Source organism: Thamnophis elegans, chromosome 10 (assembly GCF_009769535.1).
Source record: "Thamnophis elegans isolate rThaEle1 chromosome 10, rThaEle1.pri, whole genome shotgun sequence".
NCBI classification, from domain to species: Eukaryota; Metazoa; Chordata; class Lepidosauria; order Squamata; family Colubridae; genus Thamnophis; species Thamnophis elegans.
The window spans coordinates 6,647,087-6,668,279 of record NC_045550.1 but is presented as its reverse complement, the minus strand read 5'-3'; the positions used below and the strand labels follow the sequence as shown (position 1 = coordinate 6,668,279).

Below are 21,193 nucleotides of genomic sequence, written 5' to 3'. Positions count from 1 at the left end.
TTGGATCAGTCTTTATGAATTGGTACTTTTTTCAAACAATAAAGCATTCTAATTCTCCCTTTTCTCAAAACTAGGATTTATTTAAAGATTACAGTCATTATCCCCAACAACTAAGATTTCAAGTTTCGGCACAAAATGGAAAAAAAAGAATGTCCATAATAATTTTTTTTTAATGAAAGGTTCATTAGATGTAATACTTGGTACAGGAAGGTATATAATTTATACTTTGGCTGAAACGTAAGTAACTATTCAAATTACAGTTCATTAAAGAGATTGAACAATAGTCCACAAACTGAAAAAAAAGGGAAGAATTTAGTCTTTTTTTTTTTGTTCCTTTAAGTCCATTATAAAATAAATGTTTCAGTTTGATCTTCAAAGTCTGCTTTTCTGTGGATGAACAGAGCAAAAAATTAAATAAACCGGGAAGAATCAAGCTGAGCTCGGGCAATACCATATTCAGCTACAGCAGTTTGCCATCTGATTACGGGCACAGGTACGGGCACAGGGCACAAGAAGCCTTCAAAAAGAGAGGAGGGTCTTGTGGATAATTTCAGTGCACTCTCGGATCTCATCTTCCTTGATCACAAGTGGGGGAGCCACCGGATGATATCACCATGTGTTGGCTTGGCCAGCAGCCCATTGTCACGGAGTCTCAGGCACACTTTCCAGGCGTCCCAATCTTCAGAAAGATTAAAAAGAAAAAAAGATTGAACATATTTCCTTAGAATCCAAATGTAATAGAATAGGAAGCACATCACAAGTAGGTTGCAGTTTTATTTGGTTTCATTTCCGATGGGGAGACAAAACAATTTTGGGAAGAAGGCTGGAACTACTGCATGGTTGCATGGAGGCAACATACTTTGGGTTTTAGACTTTGCTGTGAATATATTGATAATGTGAACTTGGCAAGAGTTTTCTTGATATTTTCCCTTTTGCACTATGGCAGAAGCCCTTCCTCAATAGCAATAGCAATTAGACTTATATACCGCTTTCAGCCCTCTCTAAGCGGTTTACAGAGACAGCATATTGACCCCACAATCTGGGTTCTCATTTTACCCACCTCAGAGGATGGAAGGCCTGAGTCAACCCTGAGCCGGTGAGATTTGAACAGCCCAACTGCAGAACTGCAGTCAGCTGAAGTAGCCTGCAGTGCTGCATTTAACCACTGCGCCACCTCGGCTCTCTCTCAAGCTGATACGTCCTGGTATATTAACTTTAATTCCCTTGAACTGGTCAACTCTCATTTCAGCTCTTGTACACTCCCTCTTTACAGGCTGCCTAGATATTTGGTGCTTTTAGGCAGAGGTCACCAACCATTGCGGACTGGCAGTGGGGGGAGGAGGAGACTGGATGATTCTGCAGGGTGACAGGATAGCATGCGCACGCCCGTTGCACCAGCAACGGGAACGCACATTTGCCAGTCACACAAATGGAGCTGCACTCTCACCCGCCCACTATGCGCACAAGTGGCAGCTGTGCACAGGCTCACCCACCACTTCCATGGCCTAGTTCCAAACCCTGATAATGGACCATAGCCCGGGGCTGGGGACCCCCGCTTTAAGGTAATGTGATGAAGGTGTGAAGATAGGGGGAGGAAAACCATCTTCCAGTTAAGCTACACCACTCTGATTCCTATCAAAGAAAGATAGAAGGAAGGATGCCCTGAATCGTGGCACGCCAAAACCGCGGTCCACTAAAGCGCGCCCGATTAAAGCGCGTACCTGACGTCATCAGCAGTGCGACAAATACGACCGCGGAGAAAAAAGGGCGCTTTAAAAAGCAATTTTAAAGCAAGCCGATTCACATAAAGGTAAGGGTTAGGTTAGGGTTAGGGTTAGGTTACGTTAAGGGTTAGGGTTAGGTTTAGGGTTACGTTAAGCGTTGGGGTTAGGGTTAGGGTTAGGTTAAGGGTTAGCGTTAGGTTTAGCGTTAGGTTAAGGGTTAGGTTTAGGGTTAGGTTAAGGGTTAGGTTTAGGGTTAGGTTTAGGGTTAGGTTTGGGGGGTAGGGTAAGGTTTTCGCGTTAATTTTAACTTTACCGCTCACAGCGTGATGTTTTCATCACGCTGTGATGACATCAGATACGCGCTTTCGTCGAGCGCGCGCTTAGTCTACCGCGGTTTTGTGGTGGAACCGCCCTGAATATTTGGGTGTTGCTTTAGAACTAGTTCTGCAAATCTTCCTTGAAGGAATGATGAGATGGACTTTCTATCACAGTGATGAGTGGCAGTGCAATATAGTGATCATTTTACCTTTAGTTTCCCGAATAACAATAGCATTCAACAATCCTTTCCCTTGACTTGAGTGACAATGTCAGATGGAGTCTTCATCAGCTCGTTTCTCAATAGGCTGCCCATGACGTCTGCGTTTTTAACCAATTCCTCTTCTTCAATGACCTAAAACGTTTTGTAAAATAAAAGGATGAAAAGGATGAACATTGGGGATATCATCATGATTTCAATACGAAGTTTAATATGGAATAGCGCTATGACAGGCAACCGAGAGGTTCCCAAAATTATGTGTGTCTTTTTTTCAAAAGACCTAAAACAAACTACCATATTTTTTCGGACTATACGACGCACCGGAGTATAAGACGCACCATGATTTTGAAGAGATAATTTTAAAAAAAAAAAGTTTTTGCACTCCCAAACCCTTTGCGCACCTCGTTTTTTGGAAGAAGAAAAAAGATGGGGCATGCAGAGCCTTTGGAAGGCTTGTACAGTGCTCCTGGGGGGGGGGGGCAAAAAACAAGCAAAAAAGGCCTGTTTTTTGCTCATTTTTGCCCTCCCCAGCTCTCAGGCAGCACTTTGCAACCTCCCAAACCCTCTGCGTGTCCATTTTTGCAAATGGGGTGGAGTTTCGGTAGGCCAAAAATGCCATATTCAGTGTATAAAGACGCACCCAAATTTTCACCCTCTTTTGGGGGGGGGGGGAGAAAAGGGTGTCTTATACTCCAAAAAATACGGTATGTAGAATTACTTTTGCAGTGTTTGTTAGTATCTGTGTCTCAAAACCTGCAAGTTTCAAGTTACCGAAAAACCCCAGTATATTAACAAAGGTTTCCTGAAGGCCTCAAATCCTTACGTGCATACCTCAAGTGCTGCCATAGCCACTCGGCAAGCCAGTGGGTTCCCTCCATATGTAGAGCCATGTTCGCCAGGTTTTATGGTGAGCATAATTTCGTCATCGCACAGAACTGCTGACACCTAGGGAAGCAGCATGATTGAGAAATTTTAAAAATGCTTTTTGTTTTCCCAAAATATTTGTTGCCTACCACTTAAACACCTTCCGTATACAGCTAAAGGTAGCCATATAGCACAGTTCATTTCTTAGGTGTTAATTCAGTGTTGTGAGGCCATATTGCTTCTTGTGAAATGCTAGTGCTGTATCTGCTTCTAACAATATCATGGGAAAGTGTCTTGGATCAGCAGTGCTAAAAGTTCTACAATTATTTTCGCTGCAATAGCAATAGCAGTTCGACTTATATACCGCTTCATAGGGCTTTCAGCCCTCTCTAAGCGGTTTACAGAGTCAGCATATCGCCCCCACAGTCTGGGTCCTCATTTTCACCCACCTCGGAAGGATGGAAGGCTGAGTCAACCTTGAGCCGGTGAGATTTGAACCGCTGAACTGTAGATAGCAGTCAGCTGAAGTGGCCTGCAGTACTGCACCCTAACCACTGCGCCACCTCGGCTCTTCCTAGCCAGTGCCAGCCCAAGCCAGCTACTATATATTTACTTATGTTTTCAATTTTTATATGCTGTCCATCTCAATCCATGCTAGGACATCAGTGTTAAAAGAAAATCTAAAAAAACAACCAGATACATAGCAACAGCAGCTGAATTAAAAACAGACTCATAAATCACCGGTCAGCACAACCGAAGTATGGACTCAGCCCCACCTCTTGTCCTTCAATTATTTAAGACTTTATGGAAGGCCATCAGCGGTCAGAGACAAACTAATCTCTCAGGGAATGATATTCCAAAGGGCAGGAGTCAAGACAAAAAAAAAGACTCTCTTCCTGGCCCCGCCAGACAGCATTCCTTAGCAGAAGGATCATAGAGAATGTTCCGCCATTTTAGTCCCCAAACGTTCAGCTCAAGGCTATAGTTCATTTCTAAGTTACCCTTGGAAGCCCCAATGATTCACCAATTAAGATTTAATGTAATCCTATGCTTGGAACTAAGCCCCATAGAGTTCAAGGAAGCTTCCCCTCATGGATTTATCTCAGAAGTTACAACCCTCCACACAGGTTCCAGCTCTTCTTGAATTCAGTCAGATATATCTATTTTGCAGCAAATGCACGCCCATCAAGGTCAAGAGACTATCTCAGCCCTATAAGAGCCGAGGTGGCGCAGTGGTTAGGGTGCAGTACTGCAGGCCACTTCAGCTGACTGTTATCTGCAGTTCAGCGGTTCTAATCTCACCGGCTCAAGGTTGACTCAGCCTTCCATCCTCCGAGGTGGGTAAAATGAGGACCCAGACTGTGGGGGCGATATGCTGACTCTGTAAACCGCTTAGAGAGGGCTGAAAGCCCTATGAAGCGGTATATAAGTCTAACTGCTATTGCTATTGCTATAATACTAAAGACATACTGAAAATTATTTCTAACAATTTGGTCTTATTTAAATCCATGAACCCTTGTAAGTTCCTGTTCATGTTTTTCTCTCTTTTCCTCCCCCTTTTTCTTGTTCATATTTCTTTTTTCCCATTTAAAAAGTGTTCATGAAAATAAAATATATATAATTTTTAAAAGCAAACCTCGGTATATAGAGATTTTTTTTCTACTAAGATCTTTTTTCATGCAAATAGGAAAGACTTGTGAAAATCCTGCCATGCTGTAACAACTTCACGGTTGGGAATGTAGTTCAGCGTTCTACAAATGACTCTTATTTATGATTAATCTGTTCAAAAATTCAAAAAACAAATTCAGAGTACTTAAAGAAAAACCAGTACTTACAGGATAAACCCCTCCAGATAGCGCCTTTCCAAGCAAAACCAGGTCAGGTCTAACTTTCATGATCGACGGCTAACATTTCTCCTGTTCTGGCCAATCAGTCTGAATTTCATCAGCAATAAAGAGGACCTGTTAATTATAAGAGAATCAAACAATAGCCTTGTATGGAAATTCAAGAATTAATATTTCTACAACATACCAAGCTTATTCTAATATTCCAAACAACTCTATTCAAGAAGCTAATACGATCATATCCCAAAGAAATACAATATATGTATATGGCATAATTTTTAGTGAGGGGAGGCAATCCTGGAATCACCACTTTCAATATTCAATTTTGTATCTGTCTGTCTGCCAATCAATCAATAGAACTACCGATGGCTATAGACCAGTGTTTCCCAACCTTGGCGACTTTAAGTCCTATGGACTTCAACTCCAGAATCCCCAGCCGCAGCTGGCTGGGGGATTCTGGGAGTTGAAGTCCACAGGACTGAAAGCCGCCAAGGTTGAGAAACACTGCTATAGACCATTAGTTAGCTTTGGCTCTGTGATAAATCAATGGAGTATGGTATAGGAAGGAAGGAAGGAAGGAAGGAAGGAAGGAAGGAAGGAAGGAAGGAAGGAAGGAAGGAAGGAAGGAAGGAAGGAAGGAAGGAGGATTCTAAAAGACTAATCTTCAAAAATACCCATGCATTTCAGCAGAAAAATTCTGTAGTCCTTTATAGCTGTTGCTAATCCTTTGTTTAAGTGTATGGAAGTTGATAATATGTGCACATTTTATCTGACCCACTATTATGCAGCTAAAACTAAGAAACATGACTGCGGGAGGTGGGGGTGGGAGGCACTGTTTTGCAGTGGTTCTCCTCCTACCTCTCGGACAGGGTCGCAGTCGGTGTTGGTCGGGGGGCAGAGATCGTCCCTGAGCCCCCTAACATGCGGGTGCCGCAGGGTTCGGTCTTATCCCCCCTACTATTTAACATATACATGAAACCGCTGGGCGAGATCATTCGGAGGCACGGGATAAAATACCATCAATATGCGGACGATACGCAATTGTATCTGTCCGCCCCGTGCCAACTCAATGAAGCGGTGGACGTGATGAACCAGGGCCTTGAGGCCGTTAAGAACTGGATGAGCGCTAACAAACAAATTCCCAAGAATTTGGCCAATGTTCCAACACTTAGGCTGGGGGGTCAAATTTTATACCCCTCAGATAGGGTCCGCAACTTAGGAGTCCTCCTGGACCCACAGCTGACGTTTGACCACCAGTTGTCGGCTGTGACCAGGGGGGCATTTGCCCAGGTTCGCCTGGTCCGTCAGTTGCGGCCCTACCTAAACCGGGAGGCCCTCGCAACAGTCACTCGAGCCCTTGTGATCTCTAGGCTGGAATACTGCAATGGGCTCTACATGGGGTTGCCCTTGAAGTGCATCCGGCGACTGCAGTTAGTCCAGAATGCAGCCGCGCGAGTGATAGTGGGCGCACCACGGTTCGCCCACGTTACACCCATCCTCCGCGAGCTGCACTGGCTACCTGTCGATCTCCGGGTGCGCTTCAGGGTATTGATGACCACCTTTAAAGCATTCCATGGTAGTGGATCTGGGTACTTGAGAGACCGCCTTCTGCCGATCACCTCCCTTCGACCGATTAGATCGCACAGACTGGGCCTCCTCCGTACTCCATCTGCCAGTCAATGTCGACTGGCGACTACACGGAGGAGAGCCTTTTCTGTTGCAGCTCCGACCCTGTGGAACGATCTCCCCGTTGAGATTCGTACCCTCACCACCATCCAGACCTTCCACACAGCCCTCAAGACCTGGCTCTCCCATCAGGTCTGGGGATAGGTTCCCAATTTACCCGCCCGAGTGTTGACTGTTGAATGCAAGTTGTGTTTTTATTATTTTCTTTCTTTTGCTCACATATTGTTTGTCTTTGATCGTGCACCCCCTTCCCTTTGATTGTAAGCCGCCCTGAGTCCCCTCAGGGAAAAGGGCGGCCTATAAATCTCAATAAAATGACAAAAAAAAAATGACAAAATGACAAACATGTTTAATATAAAAATGCCACTAATATTCAACCATACTGTAACCAAAAGTAAACGAAGTTGCTAAAACAGCCCTGTCAACAAAATGAGTTAGTAAAGGCCGTTTACTAGTTGATTAAAAATGGGTTAAAACATCAAGCTTAAGAACACATAAAGCCTACGCTTCTATCTGCTTCAGATAGGCAGAGAGCAGATAAGATAGCAGAGTTGAGTAATGCATCCTTTGAGAAAAAGATTCCAACAGAACATTGCAAGCATCACTATTGAGAAAAGGGAACACTGGTTTTTCAAAATGTGTTATACTATTAACGCCAAGGCATTTTGTTTTGTTTTTTATACCTAAAAGGTCAAATTTTTATACTTTAAGAGCCCTCAGAAGCTTTAGGAGAAAGTTTTTAAAAGTTGCCACCAAATTATTAATTCTGATTGAAAGAAAAAGGGGAGATTATGAAATACATAGGAATACTCGATTAATTATATTTAATCAAAGGTTCTGTTATTTTAACACCCCTGAAATTAAATTAAACCAATTTGAGTTTTGTGTTCTCACCTACCCATGTTTATATCCTGCATTTGCCTAGTTTTGATAATTTCATAGTTTTAGAGCCCTAAATGGTATCGGACATGGCTACCTGAGAGACCGCCTCCTGCCAATCACCTCCCAAGACCTATTAGATCGCACAGGACTAGCCCTCCTCCGGATTCCATCTGCCAGCCAATGTCGGCTGGCGACCCCCAGGGGGGGGCCTTCTCTGTAGCTGCTCCGGCCCTATGGAACGATCTCCCCGTTGAGATCCGGACCCTTACTACCTTTCCGGCCTTCCACAAAGCAACCAAGTCCTGGCTGTTCCGGCAGGCCTGGGGCTGTTGAATTATCTAGCCCCATCCTAGGTTATGAATGTTGTTGAATTTTTAACTGTTGTTTTTTATTTTTTATATTCCCCTTTCCCTTCTTATTGTAAGCCACCCTGAGTCTTCCGAGAGTGGGCGGCATACTAGATAGATAGATAGATAGATAGATAGATAGATAGATAGATGATAGATGGATGGATGGATGGATGGATGGATGGATGGATGGATGGATGGATGGATAGATAGATGATAGATAGATAGATTAGATAGATAGATAGATAGATAGATAGATAGATAGATAGATAGATAAGATAGATATAGATAGATAGATAGATAGATAGATTAATAGATAGATAGATAGATAGATAGATAGATAGATAGATGATAGATAGATAGATAGATAGATAGATAGATAGATAATGTAGTCTCCAGCCCATTGTAGCCCAGTAATGTTTTTTAGCACTGAATACAATAACAAAATCTAGAAAATATATCATTCTGCTCTAAAAGATAATATGGTGTCAGTTAATTATAAAGCTTGTATTCTCGTTTTAGAACAGCCGACAACGTGAATTGTTAGTTTATGAAAGTTTGCGACTTTTAGTGAAATTTGCTCGTCTGAAAAGGTGTTACCAGATCTCTTCTGATTTTTGACTACCAAGACTAACCTGCTCTCTTACAATGTCTTTTGGGTACAATCACTTACATTGTGCTTTGTGCAAAGTTCTCGCACTCCCGTGAGATAACCTTTCTCGGGAACAATCACACCAGCTTCACCTTGAATCGGTTCGACCATGAAAGCCGCAACATCTGGATCTTGAAGCGCCCGCTAAAAGGACAAACGCATTTGTAGAGTAATCAGAATCACGAAATACAACTCAGAAGGGGGGGCAATTCTAGTCTTGGATAAGATCTGCAACCAAGACATACTGAATCTTATTTCGGAATAGGTCCGCTCACAGCAGATTCTTTTAATCAGTGCTTCTCAACCTGTGGGTCGGGACCCCTTTGGGGGGTCGAACGACCCTTTCACGAGGGTCGCCTAAGACCATCGGAAACACATATTTTCGATGGTCTTAGGAACCGAGACACCATTTTGTGGTTGGGGGTCACCACAACATGAGGAACTGTATTAAAGGGTCGCGGCACTGGGAAGGTTGAGAACCACTGTTTTAAATGCAGATTTAAAACCCACAAGCATATGTGCAAGAGTTTGATTTGGTGGCACTTTAAATTAACAACGGTTTGAAGTGTTCTCAGAGTAAGAAATACATAGAATAGCTGTCAGCATCCCTCCATTATATAATTAGGAAAGAAAGACCAAGAGATTCCATGTGTTGGAAATCAAAAAGTACTTTTACTAATTACAAATGGTTAGCGAGCAGTTGCGAAGCGAAGTCTGTTTAATTAGGCGCGAAAGCAATTGATATATAGAATAGTCCATTCCCCACCCCTTGGGATCATAGCCTCAGGCCAATCATAAGTCCTTCAAGTGTCAGGTGTGAGATAACTTCAAAAGGCATCACGAAGATGGATGTCGAGGCCGTTGGTCAGGCGGGAAGCACCCACGCATGCGTAGTCCAACCATCCAGTAAATACTAGAACATTCCTCCAGCACATCGAATAACCCCTCCCAAATACCAAACCCTCCCTCCCCGTTTCATGACAGCTGAAGCAGTAGCAAAGCAGAAGCTGACAATAGCTTTATAAAGTGGAATGCTCTTGAGAGAGAAAAACTGCATTAGTTTAAATATGCCAATGAATAGCCCTTAATATTCCTCTTCTCAGTTCTCAGTGGTAAAATTTTGAAGGGCGCATTTGCTACTAACTTTACCAAAAGTTGCAATTTTAGTTAGAAACAAGTGAACTTGTAATAAAAAGTTAGCCCTTCACGTCTGCCTCTCTTCTTCCTCAATCTCTGATTCGCATACTTTTTGTATCGTTGCCTTATTTTCATTTTGCGTCAGTCTCCTTTGTGCTTGTGCTATCTACCCGCCATGCCTTCTCCGCAAGTTGAGACATAGCCCCTCACCATGAATCATATTCAAATTGGCGTAGGTTTTCATGGCCAGTGTCAGTTGGGCAGCATTGGGTTTTCTGTTGTGGCCCGGCAGGAGCCGTTGGAGCTGCCACCAGACTCCGATAGCGAGGGGCCTTATGATTCGGCCCTGGAGGATGGGAGGACCCTGGACAGGGTTCTGACTCCGAGCAGGGCGCAGAGAGACTGGTTGGTCACCAGGTGGCACCTGAGCCTTGGATCAGTGGGGAAGAGACAAGAGAGAGTGATCCAGAAACCACTTGTGAGTTGTTCCGGGATGCACGCCGTTGAAGGGCTACTCGGCGTCAAGAACAACTGCGTAATTACAGGAGGTGATTACGCTCGGCTGATGCTCATTAAGAACCTCTCCTGATTGTAAAAGAGACTGCTTGTGCCACGCCCTTCTTGCAGAAGTCAACGTTAGGGACTAACGAGAAACAAACTTGGCAGGCTGGATTGCTGCCAGAGTTTGTTTGCATTGCTGCCAAGGTTTGTAGGACTTGCTGCCAGAGTGCTTATCTCTTTGTTTATTTGGCTTTCAGCCAACAAGAGTCTGGACTTATTAAAAAACATTCTCATTTGCGTTTGTCTCGGCTTTCGTTCCTGGACGGAGGAGGGGGGTCAGAACAGGTTCTAAAATCCTGAAGCCCAACACTGACCATATTCACATTGTTCAATAGGTTGTATCCCATCCTCACATCCTTTCCTCCTTTCAACATATATCGTACATGCCCAGTTCACCTTTACAATTCTGAAGTGCTTGCTTCCATTTTAAAGCATTTTATTGAATTCTACAATGCATATCAATATAGCAGAATCCTTCTTTTCGTCATATTTGGATCCAAAGCAACTGACGTGGGAACCTTTTGGATCCCAGAAGGATTTTTTCCCACTTGATAGACAGAGAGTGTGGAGTTTTGTGCATAATTCTATTACAAACTATTATAAAAGGTTCCACCACAAATGCGCGCACAACAAAAGCGCGCCTGACTAAACCGCGGTGTCTAAAGCACGGTGACAAAACCACGCGACGAATGAGCGACTAATTAGCCCTAAAGCGCGCCGACAAAAGCACGCCGACAGAAGCGCGCTGTAACGAACCCTAAACCTAACCCTAAACCTAACCCTAAACCTAACCCTAAACCTAACCCTAAACCTAACCCTAACCTAACCCTAAACCTAACCCTAAACCTAACCCTAAACCTAACCCTAAACCTAACCCTAAACCTAACCCTAAACCTAACTGTAAATCTTACCTTAAATGAAATCGCGCTTCTGTCGGCGCGCTGTTGTCGGCGCATTGTTGTCGGCGCGCTTATGACGTTCGTGCTTTTGACGGGTCACGATTATAAAACCAGTTTCTGTTACTAAGCCATGTGCCCTTATGATGAAGCAGTTCAATTTTATCACCAGTCTATGAGAAAATTCATTCATATGCAAGTCCACATCTCATAAACAGGATTACTTAGAGGAACCTCTGTGTGCAACTTTAATAGTTAAGACATTAATCAGAACCAGTTCTGCAAAAGCTATTCCAGTCTTCCAGGACAGCTTCCCTAAAACGAAAACACATTTAGCTAAATATCTTACAACACAGATTGGGAAATCGTGGCGTACCTCAAGAGCAGGCAAATCATTGTAGGGGATTATTTCAAAACCTGGCATGAATGGTCCAAATCCATCATAGCTGGAAGGATCTGTAGAGCTTGAGATTGCTGATAATGTTCTTCCCCAGAAGTTGCCAGCTAGTAGGGGGAGAAAAAGAATACATTAAGAGAAGTAATTATAGTTACTGTTAAGTTATGCAGATAATAAAAGGTATGAGTAACTATATGTTCAAAAAAAACATTGTCACCTTTATTATTCTTCGATCTATATAAATATAGATCGAATTCCTCCATCTTGATGATTTCTGTTGCAATTTTACTCTATTTGTTTTTGATACCATGCTAACACTGTTTAACCTACTTTTTTCATTTCCAACTATAACAGAATGCTACTATCTAATATTGACTCATAAGAAGGGACATTCATCTTTACATTATTAACACCTTGCATATAATAACACTAAAGTAATGAATGGCAAAAAAAACAATTAAAAGTTGGTGATCACTAAGTGCATGGAGTACCAAACTAACTGGAGCAGATCCCAAAGCAGCCTTTAACCTTTGTTTTCTATTGTTATGATGAATAGAAGAATACATTACATGTTTAATTTAATTGATTATATTATAATTTTGAACTTTAATTACATGTCTGTCATAAACCTCCAGTATTACTATTACAGTTAGTCCTCAACTTACAAACCACAATGACCCCAAAATTTCTGTGGTTAACTGAGACATTTGCTAAGTGAATTTTGCCCCGCTTACGATTTTCCTTGCCACAATTGTTAACTGAATCACGGTAGTTGATAAGTTAATAGCAATAGCAATAGCAGTTAGACTTTAAAAAGAGCCGAGGTAGAGCAGTGGTTAAATGCAGCACTGCAGGCTACTTCAGCTGACTGCAGTTCTGCAGTTCGGCTGTTCAAATCTCACCGGCTCAGGGTTGGACTCAGCCTTCCATCCTTCGGAGGTAGGTAAAATGAGGACCCGGATTGTTTTGGAGGCAATATGCTGACTCTGTAAACCGCTTAGAGAGGGCTGAAAGCCCTATGAAGCGGTATATAAGTCTAACTGCTATTGCTATTGCAGTTAGACTTATATACCGCTTCATAGGGCTTTCAGCCCTCTCTAAGCGGTTTACAGAGTCAGCATATTGCCCCCACAGTCTGGGTCCTCATTTCACCCACCTCGGAAGGATGGAAGGCTGAGTCAACCTTGAGCCGGTGAGATTAGAACCACTGAACTGCAGATAACAGTCAGCTGAAGTGGCCTGCAGTACTGCACCCTAACCACTGCGCCACTCGGCTCTAATAAGCCAGTTATTAAGTAAATCTGGCTTCCCCATTGACTTTGCTTGTCAGATGGTCACCAAAGGGGATCACAGCAATGGTCATAAATATGAACTAGTTGCCTAGCATCTGAATTTTGATCAAATGATCATGGGGACATTGCAAAGGTTATAACTGTGAAAAACGGTCATAAGTCGTATTTTCCAGTGCCGTTGTACCTTTGAAGAGTCACTAAATGTAAGTATAAGTTCCAATTAATCTATTCACAACTGCAGTTTCATCTTGACAGCAACTAAGATTTGTCTCAATGCCGTAGAAACTTACAACCGCTAACACATTCATTACAAATGCTATTTTATAACAATAACAAGTAACACACTGCATATTCTTCGAAACAGTATGACACATTAAGATGTCACGCTTGATGTTTAACCAAAACACCCATGAGCCGAGGTGGCGCAGTGGTTAAGAGTGCAGCTCTGCAGGTTATTTCAGCTGACTGCACTTCTGCAATTCGGCTGTTCAAATCTCACCGGCTCACCTCCATCCTTCTGAGGTGGGTAAAATGAGGACCCGGATTGTTGCGAGCAATATGCTGACTCTGTAAACCACTTAGAGCGGGCTGAAAGCCCTATGAAGCGGTATATAAGTCTAACTGCTATTGCTATCTCTTCTTAAATCTCACCGGCTCAGGGTTGACTCAGCCTTCCATCCTTCCGAGGTGGGTAAAATGAGGACCTGGATTGTTGTTGGGGGCAATATGCTGACTCTGTAAACCGCTTAGAGAGGGCTGAAAGCCCTATGAAGCGGTATATAAGTCTAACTGCTATTGCTATTGCTATTAAATGCAAAAGTATTCCTTGTCTGATGTATTGCTCTAGTTCCATTTGCTGGATTTTGAGTGCTTTCGCTTTACTGTTGCTTTTCATAATCTGTAATTAGTTACTCACCTGCAAAAATAATCTTTGCTTTGTATTTCGGAATACCTTTCACTGCGTAAGCCCATTTACGAGCCAGCTTGCATGCTGTTTCTCCAGCCTCCACACCTAAGACAAAGAACACACATATATAACAGAGATGGGAAGGAAAACAGGAAATAAACATCGCGGAGACCATGACGCTCTCTGAACCTGGTTTACTTTCAGACATTTCATTAACTGACTAGGTAACATCAGAGGTGGGTTCCTACCAGTTCGCACCTATTCGGTAGAACCGGTTCGTCAAATCTACCAGACCGGTTAGAAGAGGTTCCACCAGTGGACCCGGAAAGCAGGCCACACCTACAGAAGAGGTTCCAAAATTTTATGAAACCCACCACTGGTCCTTGGATATGATTATTCTACACTATCATGCTCATATTTATAAAACTCAGTGCCTCTGTGAAAGGTAAGGATGACGACTGCGTTTGTGGTGCAATCAGAACATTGCGTGTGTTGAAGTTGTTTTAACGCAAACCAAAGATGCCTTTTAAAAAACAAGTTTACATCCTATTCTTATGCATGCCAGTGCTGTGTGTGAGGTAATTTAAGGTGGTTCTGACAAGTGTCGTCGGCATCTTCATATCCGGTCACATGGGCGGCAAGCCACTCCCATCCGGTCACATGGGCGGCAAGCCACTCCCACAAAGGAGGCCACACCCACAGAGTAGGTTCGAACAATTTTTGAAACCCACCACTGGGTAACATCATTAGTGCAAGTGAGTGTGGGATTTGCTCCCTGTTTAAAGACAATAGGTTGCCTTGCCAGTGTTGGTGGGGTTATAAGTTTCTTCTTGGTAGTTCCTTGATTGTGGTACTGCTTTCTACTTGCTTGTTTCTCTGGTGCTAATCCCCGTTTATCGGGGTTGTTGGATGCGGGAGAGGATATGTTCTAGTCACATAGACACATAGAGACATTTATTACAATTTAAAAGATGCAATGAAAAAAAGCTCAAAAGGAAACAAAAAGACCAGTCTATTCTATTCTTATTTCTTTATCCAACCTCCAGTAGATCTGGGCTGCTGTCACTCTTTATACTGTGATGTTGCTGGAAGTCCATGTAGCAGCTTCATGGCTGACCCTGTTTGGCCTCAGAAATAAGGATTGGCCTGGATAGCTCTTGGATAGGAGACCAACATATAATACAAGATTTGCAGACTAAGGTAGGAGGTTTAAAGATAATCCAAACCAGTGGTAGTCAACCTGGTCCCTACCGCCCACTAGTGGGCATTCCAGCTTTCATGGTGGGCGGTACAGGTTTTGTCCGAGACTGAAGCACTTTCCTTTTTCAAATTTAATTGACTTCCCTACTTTATAAATCACCATTACTGTGGAACCGGTGGGCGGTTAGAAAATTTTACTACTAACAGAAATACAAAAGTGGGCGGTAGGTATAAAAAGGTTGACTACCCCTGATCCAAACAAAGCATTGGCAAACCATATCCACACTATTGTGAAAAAAGAAGTGTGTATTTTTCAGGCTTTTTCAGGGGGCAGGCACTATCATAGGATGTTTCCATGATATGCCCAAATATGGGAGGGAGCATACTGCTTCCCTTTTTGCCTTTCAGCTCTACCCTAGGAGCCTTCCAGGCAGGAAACCATTTTTTGTGTTGCATTTGTGCTGATAAATAAATAAAGGGAGACTAGTATAGATCTATTTCAAGCTATTTAGCTCTCATCAGCTAGCCATGCCCCTACTGGGATTTGAACCTGGGCTGGTTTTACATGTTAGGCAGTTGTATTAGCCACTAAGCCACAAGCTCTCCTCCTTTATCAGATAAGCCAGGGAAATAAGTAATTGTTATGTCAAAGTACCTGGTATGCCCACATATGGGAGGGAGCATACTGCTTCCCTTTTTGCCTTTCAGCTCTACCCTAGGAGCCTTCCAGGCAGGAAACCAATTTTTGTGTTGCATTTGTGCTGATAAATAAATAAAGGGAGACTAGTATAGATCTATTTCAAGCTATTTAGCTCTCATCAGCGAGCCATGCCCTTACTGGGATTTGAACCTGGGCTGGTTTTACATGCTAGGCAGTTGTATTAGCCACTAAGCCACAAGCTCTCCTCCTTTATCAGATAAGCCAGGGAAATAAGTAATTGTTATGTCAAAGTACCTGGTATGCCCACATATGGGAGGGAGCATACTGCTTCCCTTTTTGCCTTTCAGCTCTACCCTAGGAGCCTTCCAGGCAGGAAACCAATTTTTGTGTTGCATTTGTGCTGATAAATAAATAAAGGGAGACTAGTATAGATCTATTTCAAGCTATTTAGCTCTCATCAGCGAGCCATGCCCTTACTGGATTTGAACCTGGGCTGGTTTTACATGCTAGGCAGTTGTATTAGCCACTAAGCCACAAGCTCTCTTCCCTTATCAGCTAAGCCAGGGAAATAAGTGTTATGTCAAAGCACCTGGTATGCCCACATATGGGAGGGAGCATACTGCTTCCCTTTTGCCTTTCAGTTCTACCCTAGGAGCCTTCCAGGCAGGAAACCATTTCTTGTGTTGCATTTGTGCTGATAAATAAATAAAGGGAGACTAGTATAGATCTATTTCAAGCTATTTAGCTCTCATCAGCGAGCCATGCCCTTACTGGGATTTGAACCTGGGCTGGTTTTACATGCTAGGCAGTTGTATTAGCCACTAAGCCACAAGCTCTCCTCCCTTATCAGCTAAGCCAGGGAAATAAGTGTTATGTCAAAGCACCTGGTATGCCCACATATGGGAGGGAGCATACTGCTTCCCTTTTTGCTTTTCAGCTCCACCCTAGGAGCCTTCCAGGCAGGAAACCATTTTTTTGTGTTGCATTTGTGCTGACCAGCTATCAAATATATTTATTATCCCATGTACGGTATGTGGCAGCTCAACTGGCAAATTATGACTTTGGGTAACTAATTTAAGATTTTTTTAAAAACCTGAAAATGTAAACCAATAAGATAAAAATACAGAAAAAAGACACAGAACCTCCACCTTACAGAGATCCAGAAAAGTAAGGAAGTAAGAAAGCCATGGCTCTGGAAAAAAAACCTTAAAAACCAAGGTTATCACCTGATTCTTGAGAAATAAATAAAAATGGAGTACGGTAGTTTTATTTGTACTTCTCTTCTCAAGGGGGCATGTGAGAGGTTGATTCCCCCACAGGAAGACCATCCTAGTTGGGACATGGAGGAGTCAGCATCATGCAATGTATTTTGATTTTTTTTTTTAAATGTTTTTCATTGTTTTTACTTTATTTTAATTCTGTGCCAGCCAGAATCACTTGTTGAGAGGAGCAGGCATACAAATTGAATGAGTGACTGAAAAAAAAGGAACAAGTCATTCTTTCTCTTAATGGGATCAGAACAGACACAGAACGTTGTGTCCAACCAGACTTCCATGGTGCCGGGAGCTCATGTTTTAGAATTTGCAGCTTGCTTCTGTAACACAGATGTTACCCAGATGCTTATTTCCATTCTGATTGGAGGAGAGGTCAACAAATGTTACCTGTGTTCATCGGAAGCACCTTGTTGTATTTGAACATTTTCGTGATATATTCTTCATATTCACCAAGCACGTCATTGTAAAATGCTCTTGAGGTCAGAGTAAGTTTTTCACACTGGGATTTCAAAGCTGCTGTAATCTTTGGGTGACAATGGCCTTGATTTACAGCACTGTAAGAACTTAAGAAATCAAAATATTTTTGCCTTCTACGTCCCATAGGTAAACACCTGGAAAGGAATTAAAACAAGCAAAATTGAGTTGTTTCAAGATGTTCTATCTGCATGAAAAAGAAAAATTAATTGACATGTGACAAATACAGTACCAGTAGTACTCAGTTTATAATAGTTCATTTAGTGATTGTTCAAAGTTACAACAGCACTGAAAAAGTTGTCTTATGACCCTTTTTTAATTCATTGTCTAAAATGTAGTTTCTATCCAAATCTAATAGAGGGTAGGTCTTTCTGTTATATGAAAGCTCACAATACACTTAAATGCAATTTCTAACCAAATTTAACACAGGGTAAATATTTGAGTTATAGGAAAGCTCACCACAGGTTTAAATGAATATCTTGCATCAGCTGATACAATGGCACCAAGGAAAGGTTGCTCACTTTCACATTTGCAAAGCAAGCAGAAGACTAGAGAGCTGCATTTTCTCTCCCAGAATAATATGCTTCAGCTAGCTGCAAGATACCAAGACAAAAAGCTGGGTATATCTAGTTTAATGAAAAGAAGAACTAGGGGAGAAATGATAGAAGCGTTCCGATATCTCAGGGGTTGCCACAAAGAAGAGGGAGTCAAACTATTCTCCAAGGCACCTGAGGGCAGAACAAGAAGCAATGGATGGAAACTAATCAAGGAGAGAAGCAACTTAGAATTGAGGAGAAATTCCTGATAGTTAGAACAATTAATCAGTGGAACAGCTTGAGTCCAGAAGTTGTGAATGCCCCAACACTGGAAGTCTTTAAGAAGATGTTGGATAGCCATTTGTCTGAAATTTCCTGCCTAAGCAGGGGGTTGGACTAGAAGACCTCCAAGGTCCCTTCCAACTCTGCTATTCTATTCTAAGTAAGTAAGTAGTAAAATCTTTATTACGGTCAAAGACCAGCAATACACATTAGTTTTTGCACTATATTAAAAAATACTAACATTAAATATAATTAAAAAGTATTGACATTAAAAGTGGATAATAACATAATGGTCCAAAGATTGTTATAGGTATGTCCAGATAATTGATACAAGATGGTACTATACTTCTGTAGCCATTTTTTTTCTTATGGACATTGCAGCAGCACAGAACTTTGCCATTGCATACGTGGAACCGGGTTAGTGTCCTGGAGGAGAAAGCCTAGATAAAAATGGTCTGCCCTCCCTGGAAATCTCTCTAATAAGGGGAGAATATGTGCAGACCTACAAGCTCTGTGTAGCTCCGCAGTGTAATAGAACATGTGAATTATCTTCCACTTCTCCTTTACCACATATACAAACGCGTTCTGCTATAGGTGTTCTCTTATACCTGCCCTGGAGGAGTGCTGAAGGAAGAAGGTTAAATCTGGCTCTGAAGAAAGCTATTCTTTGTTTTGGGGAGATCAGGTCATTTAGATATCTTGCCGATTCCCACACACCCTGTTTGATTCTGTCCCTACTGTGGAGAGGCAACCTATTTAGTTCTTCTTGGAACTCTATGCCCCTCATTCTATTAATTACTACTTGCTTTGCTTGCTCAAAGCCTAGGGACATTAAGAATAATGGTGAGAGCCCATAAGAGCCCAGCTTGTGATCAATTGCCTGTTTCCAGGGGGAAGGGAAATTGTCAGTCAACACTAGTTGGCTACCTATTGGTCTCCGGATACGCTTCAAGGCGCTAGTCATCACTTATAAAGCCCTTCATAGTATTGGACCTGGGTACTTGAGAGACCGCCTGCTGCCAATTACCTCCACTAGACCAATTAGATCCCACAGACTAGGCCTCCTCCGAATTCCATCCGCCGGCCAGTGTCGACTGGCGACTACCCGGAGGAGAGCCTTCTCTGTGGCTGCTCCGACCCTCTGGAACGAACTCCCCGTGGAGATTCGCACCCTCACCACCCTCCAGGCCTTCCGCAAAGCCCTTAAAACCTGGCTGTTCCGACAGGCCTGGGGCTAAAGAATCGTTGCCCCTATCTCGAATGGTATGATTGTTGCGCTTTTTAACTATGTATTGTTCTGTGTTGTTGTCAAATTGGTCTGTATACCCCTTCCTTGTTCGAGTTGTGAGCCGCCCTGAGTCCCCTTAGGGAAAAGGGCGGCATACAAATGAAATAAAACTCAAACTCAAACTAGTGGGGACAGTCCCTCTGGAAAGAAATGCATTTTAAGCCAATAAATGATCATCATTTATTCTATCCTAAAACAACTGTGTACTTGTTCTTAAGGAAGCACATTACTTGTTACTTATCCAGTTGCCAAGCACACTTGTCAGTGAGACAATATTATTCCACAAACCTGCTAATGTGCAGCTGTAAACCAGTAAAAGATTTGACCTACAAAGAGTTTCCAGCTGCTTGAATTGTACAACAAGCTTTAATCTAACATTATGAGGCTATAGAGTAGCTAGAAAATAGTTAGACTTTGACACCGTTTAAGCTTCTAATTAAACCGATGATGACATTCACACAAAGTAGTGAAGCTTGCTAAAAGGCAGAGGCAGTGCTGTAAATTATTGGTGTCCTAAATCCCGAGCAGCCTTGTAAAATATGCTCTGTCTTTGTAGAAAGACAAAAAACCAAAGGCCCCATAATTTTTACAACAGGAAACAGAAGGAGGAAGAGAGAGAGATGAGAGGGAAAGAATCAAGATATTAAAATTTTGTTTCTGTTTACAGATTTTAGTAAGAACATAAATCTCAACTGAAACTCTTTAACGCTAGTTTTATTTGCTTTATTCAGTGGACTATGACAAGGAGAAATATTAAGTGTTCCAACAGTCCCAAAATACAAAAATAGATGAGGAAGAGACACCTGCATTTCTCGGACAACTAGTAGTATATTTCTAGCAGGAAGGAGGCATGAGCTGGGGATATTTTCTGTATTTCTGAAAGCTTAAGCAGCATTCAAGAAAAGAATCTCGGTCAGAACTGACTCTTCCCATCGTTCTCTTATTTATGGATGAAGCTGTAGCAATAGTCTGGGCTTAATTTCAAGAGGTCATTTCGACAGCTGAACTGCCTTGCCCAATTCTTATTTGCGACACACTATCTGATGAGTTTTCAAAATACTTATCTTCTTCTTTAAACATGATATGCTTTTGCAATAGCAGCCTTTGGACCAATGATTTGCATTCCGTTTTCCATAGGTCAACTATGTCTTTAACAAAATAACAGAGTTGGAAAGGGACCTTGGAGGTCTTCTAGTCCAACCCCCTGCTCAAGCAGGAAACTCTATATACCATTTCAGACAAATGGTTGTCCAATCTGTTCTCAAAAACCTTCAATGTTGAAGCATCCACAACACGTTCTATTGATTAATTGTTCTCGCTGTCAGGAAATTTCAAGTTTAGTTTCAAGTTGGTTTATAATTGCTGCAATTCTCATTATGGCTACAGATAAAACTACAACTACAGATAGACCTCAAGTTAACTACAGGAATCAGCAAATCTGCTGGTAATAGAAAAATCGCTAGATCATAGTGATTTATGAGAGCAGTTGTAGTCATTAATTGAATGGCATGTGGTCATTAAGCATGTCACATGATTGGGCCTTCCTGTCAGCTTCCCCACTGTCTTTACGGTAGTGGCCCCCAACCTTTTGAGCACTAGGGACCAGTTCCATGGAGAGGGGACTTTCCGTGGACTGGAGGGAGTGTGGTTTCAGGTGCTCCCAGTCCACAGACAGGGGGTTGGGGAGCCGTTTTACTGTACTTGTCAGAAACCAGCAGTGAAGCAAACAGTGATCATGTGATCACAGGACACTA

General features: G+C 42.4%; 1 protein-coding gene across 1 annotated transcript in view; it reads right to left on the bottom strand.

The window, feature by feature from the left end:
- Window positions 1-318: 318 nt before the first annotated feature.
- LOC116513673 (ornithine aminotransferase, mitochondrial-like) overlaps window positions 319-21,193 on the bottom strand; it is a 32,443-nt gene continuing 11,568 nt past the window's right edge. Inside the window, 13 exon segments of the mRNA XM_032224841.1 lie at window positions 319-599; window positions 602-679; window positions 2,251-2,295; window positions 2,298-2,394; window positions 3,091-3,204; window positions 4,959-5,013; window positions 5,015-5,054; window positions 5,057-5,084; window positions 8,556-8,678; window positions 11,505-11,632; window positions 13,734-13,829; window positions 17,247-17,444; window positions 17,447-17,470. Of these exon segments, the coding sequence (XP_032080732.1) occupies window positions 520-599; window positions 602-679; window positions 2,251-2,295; window positions 2,298-2,394; window positions 3,091-3,204; window positions 4,959-5,013; window positions 5,015-5,054; window positions 5,057-5,084; window positions 8,556-8,678; window positions 11,505-11,632; window positions 13,734-13,829; window positions 17,247-17,444; window positions 17,447-17,470 (1,106 nt within the window). The 3' untranslated portion in view covers window positions 319-519.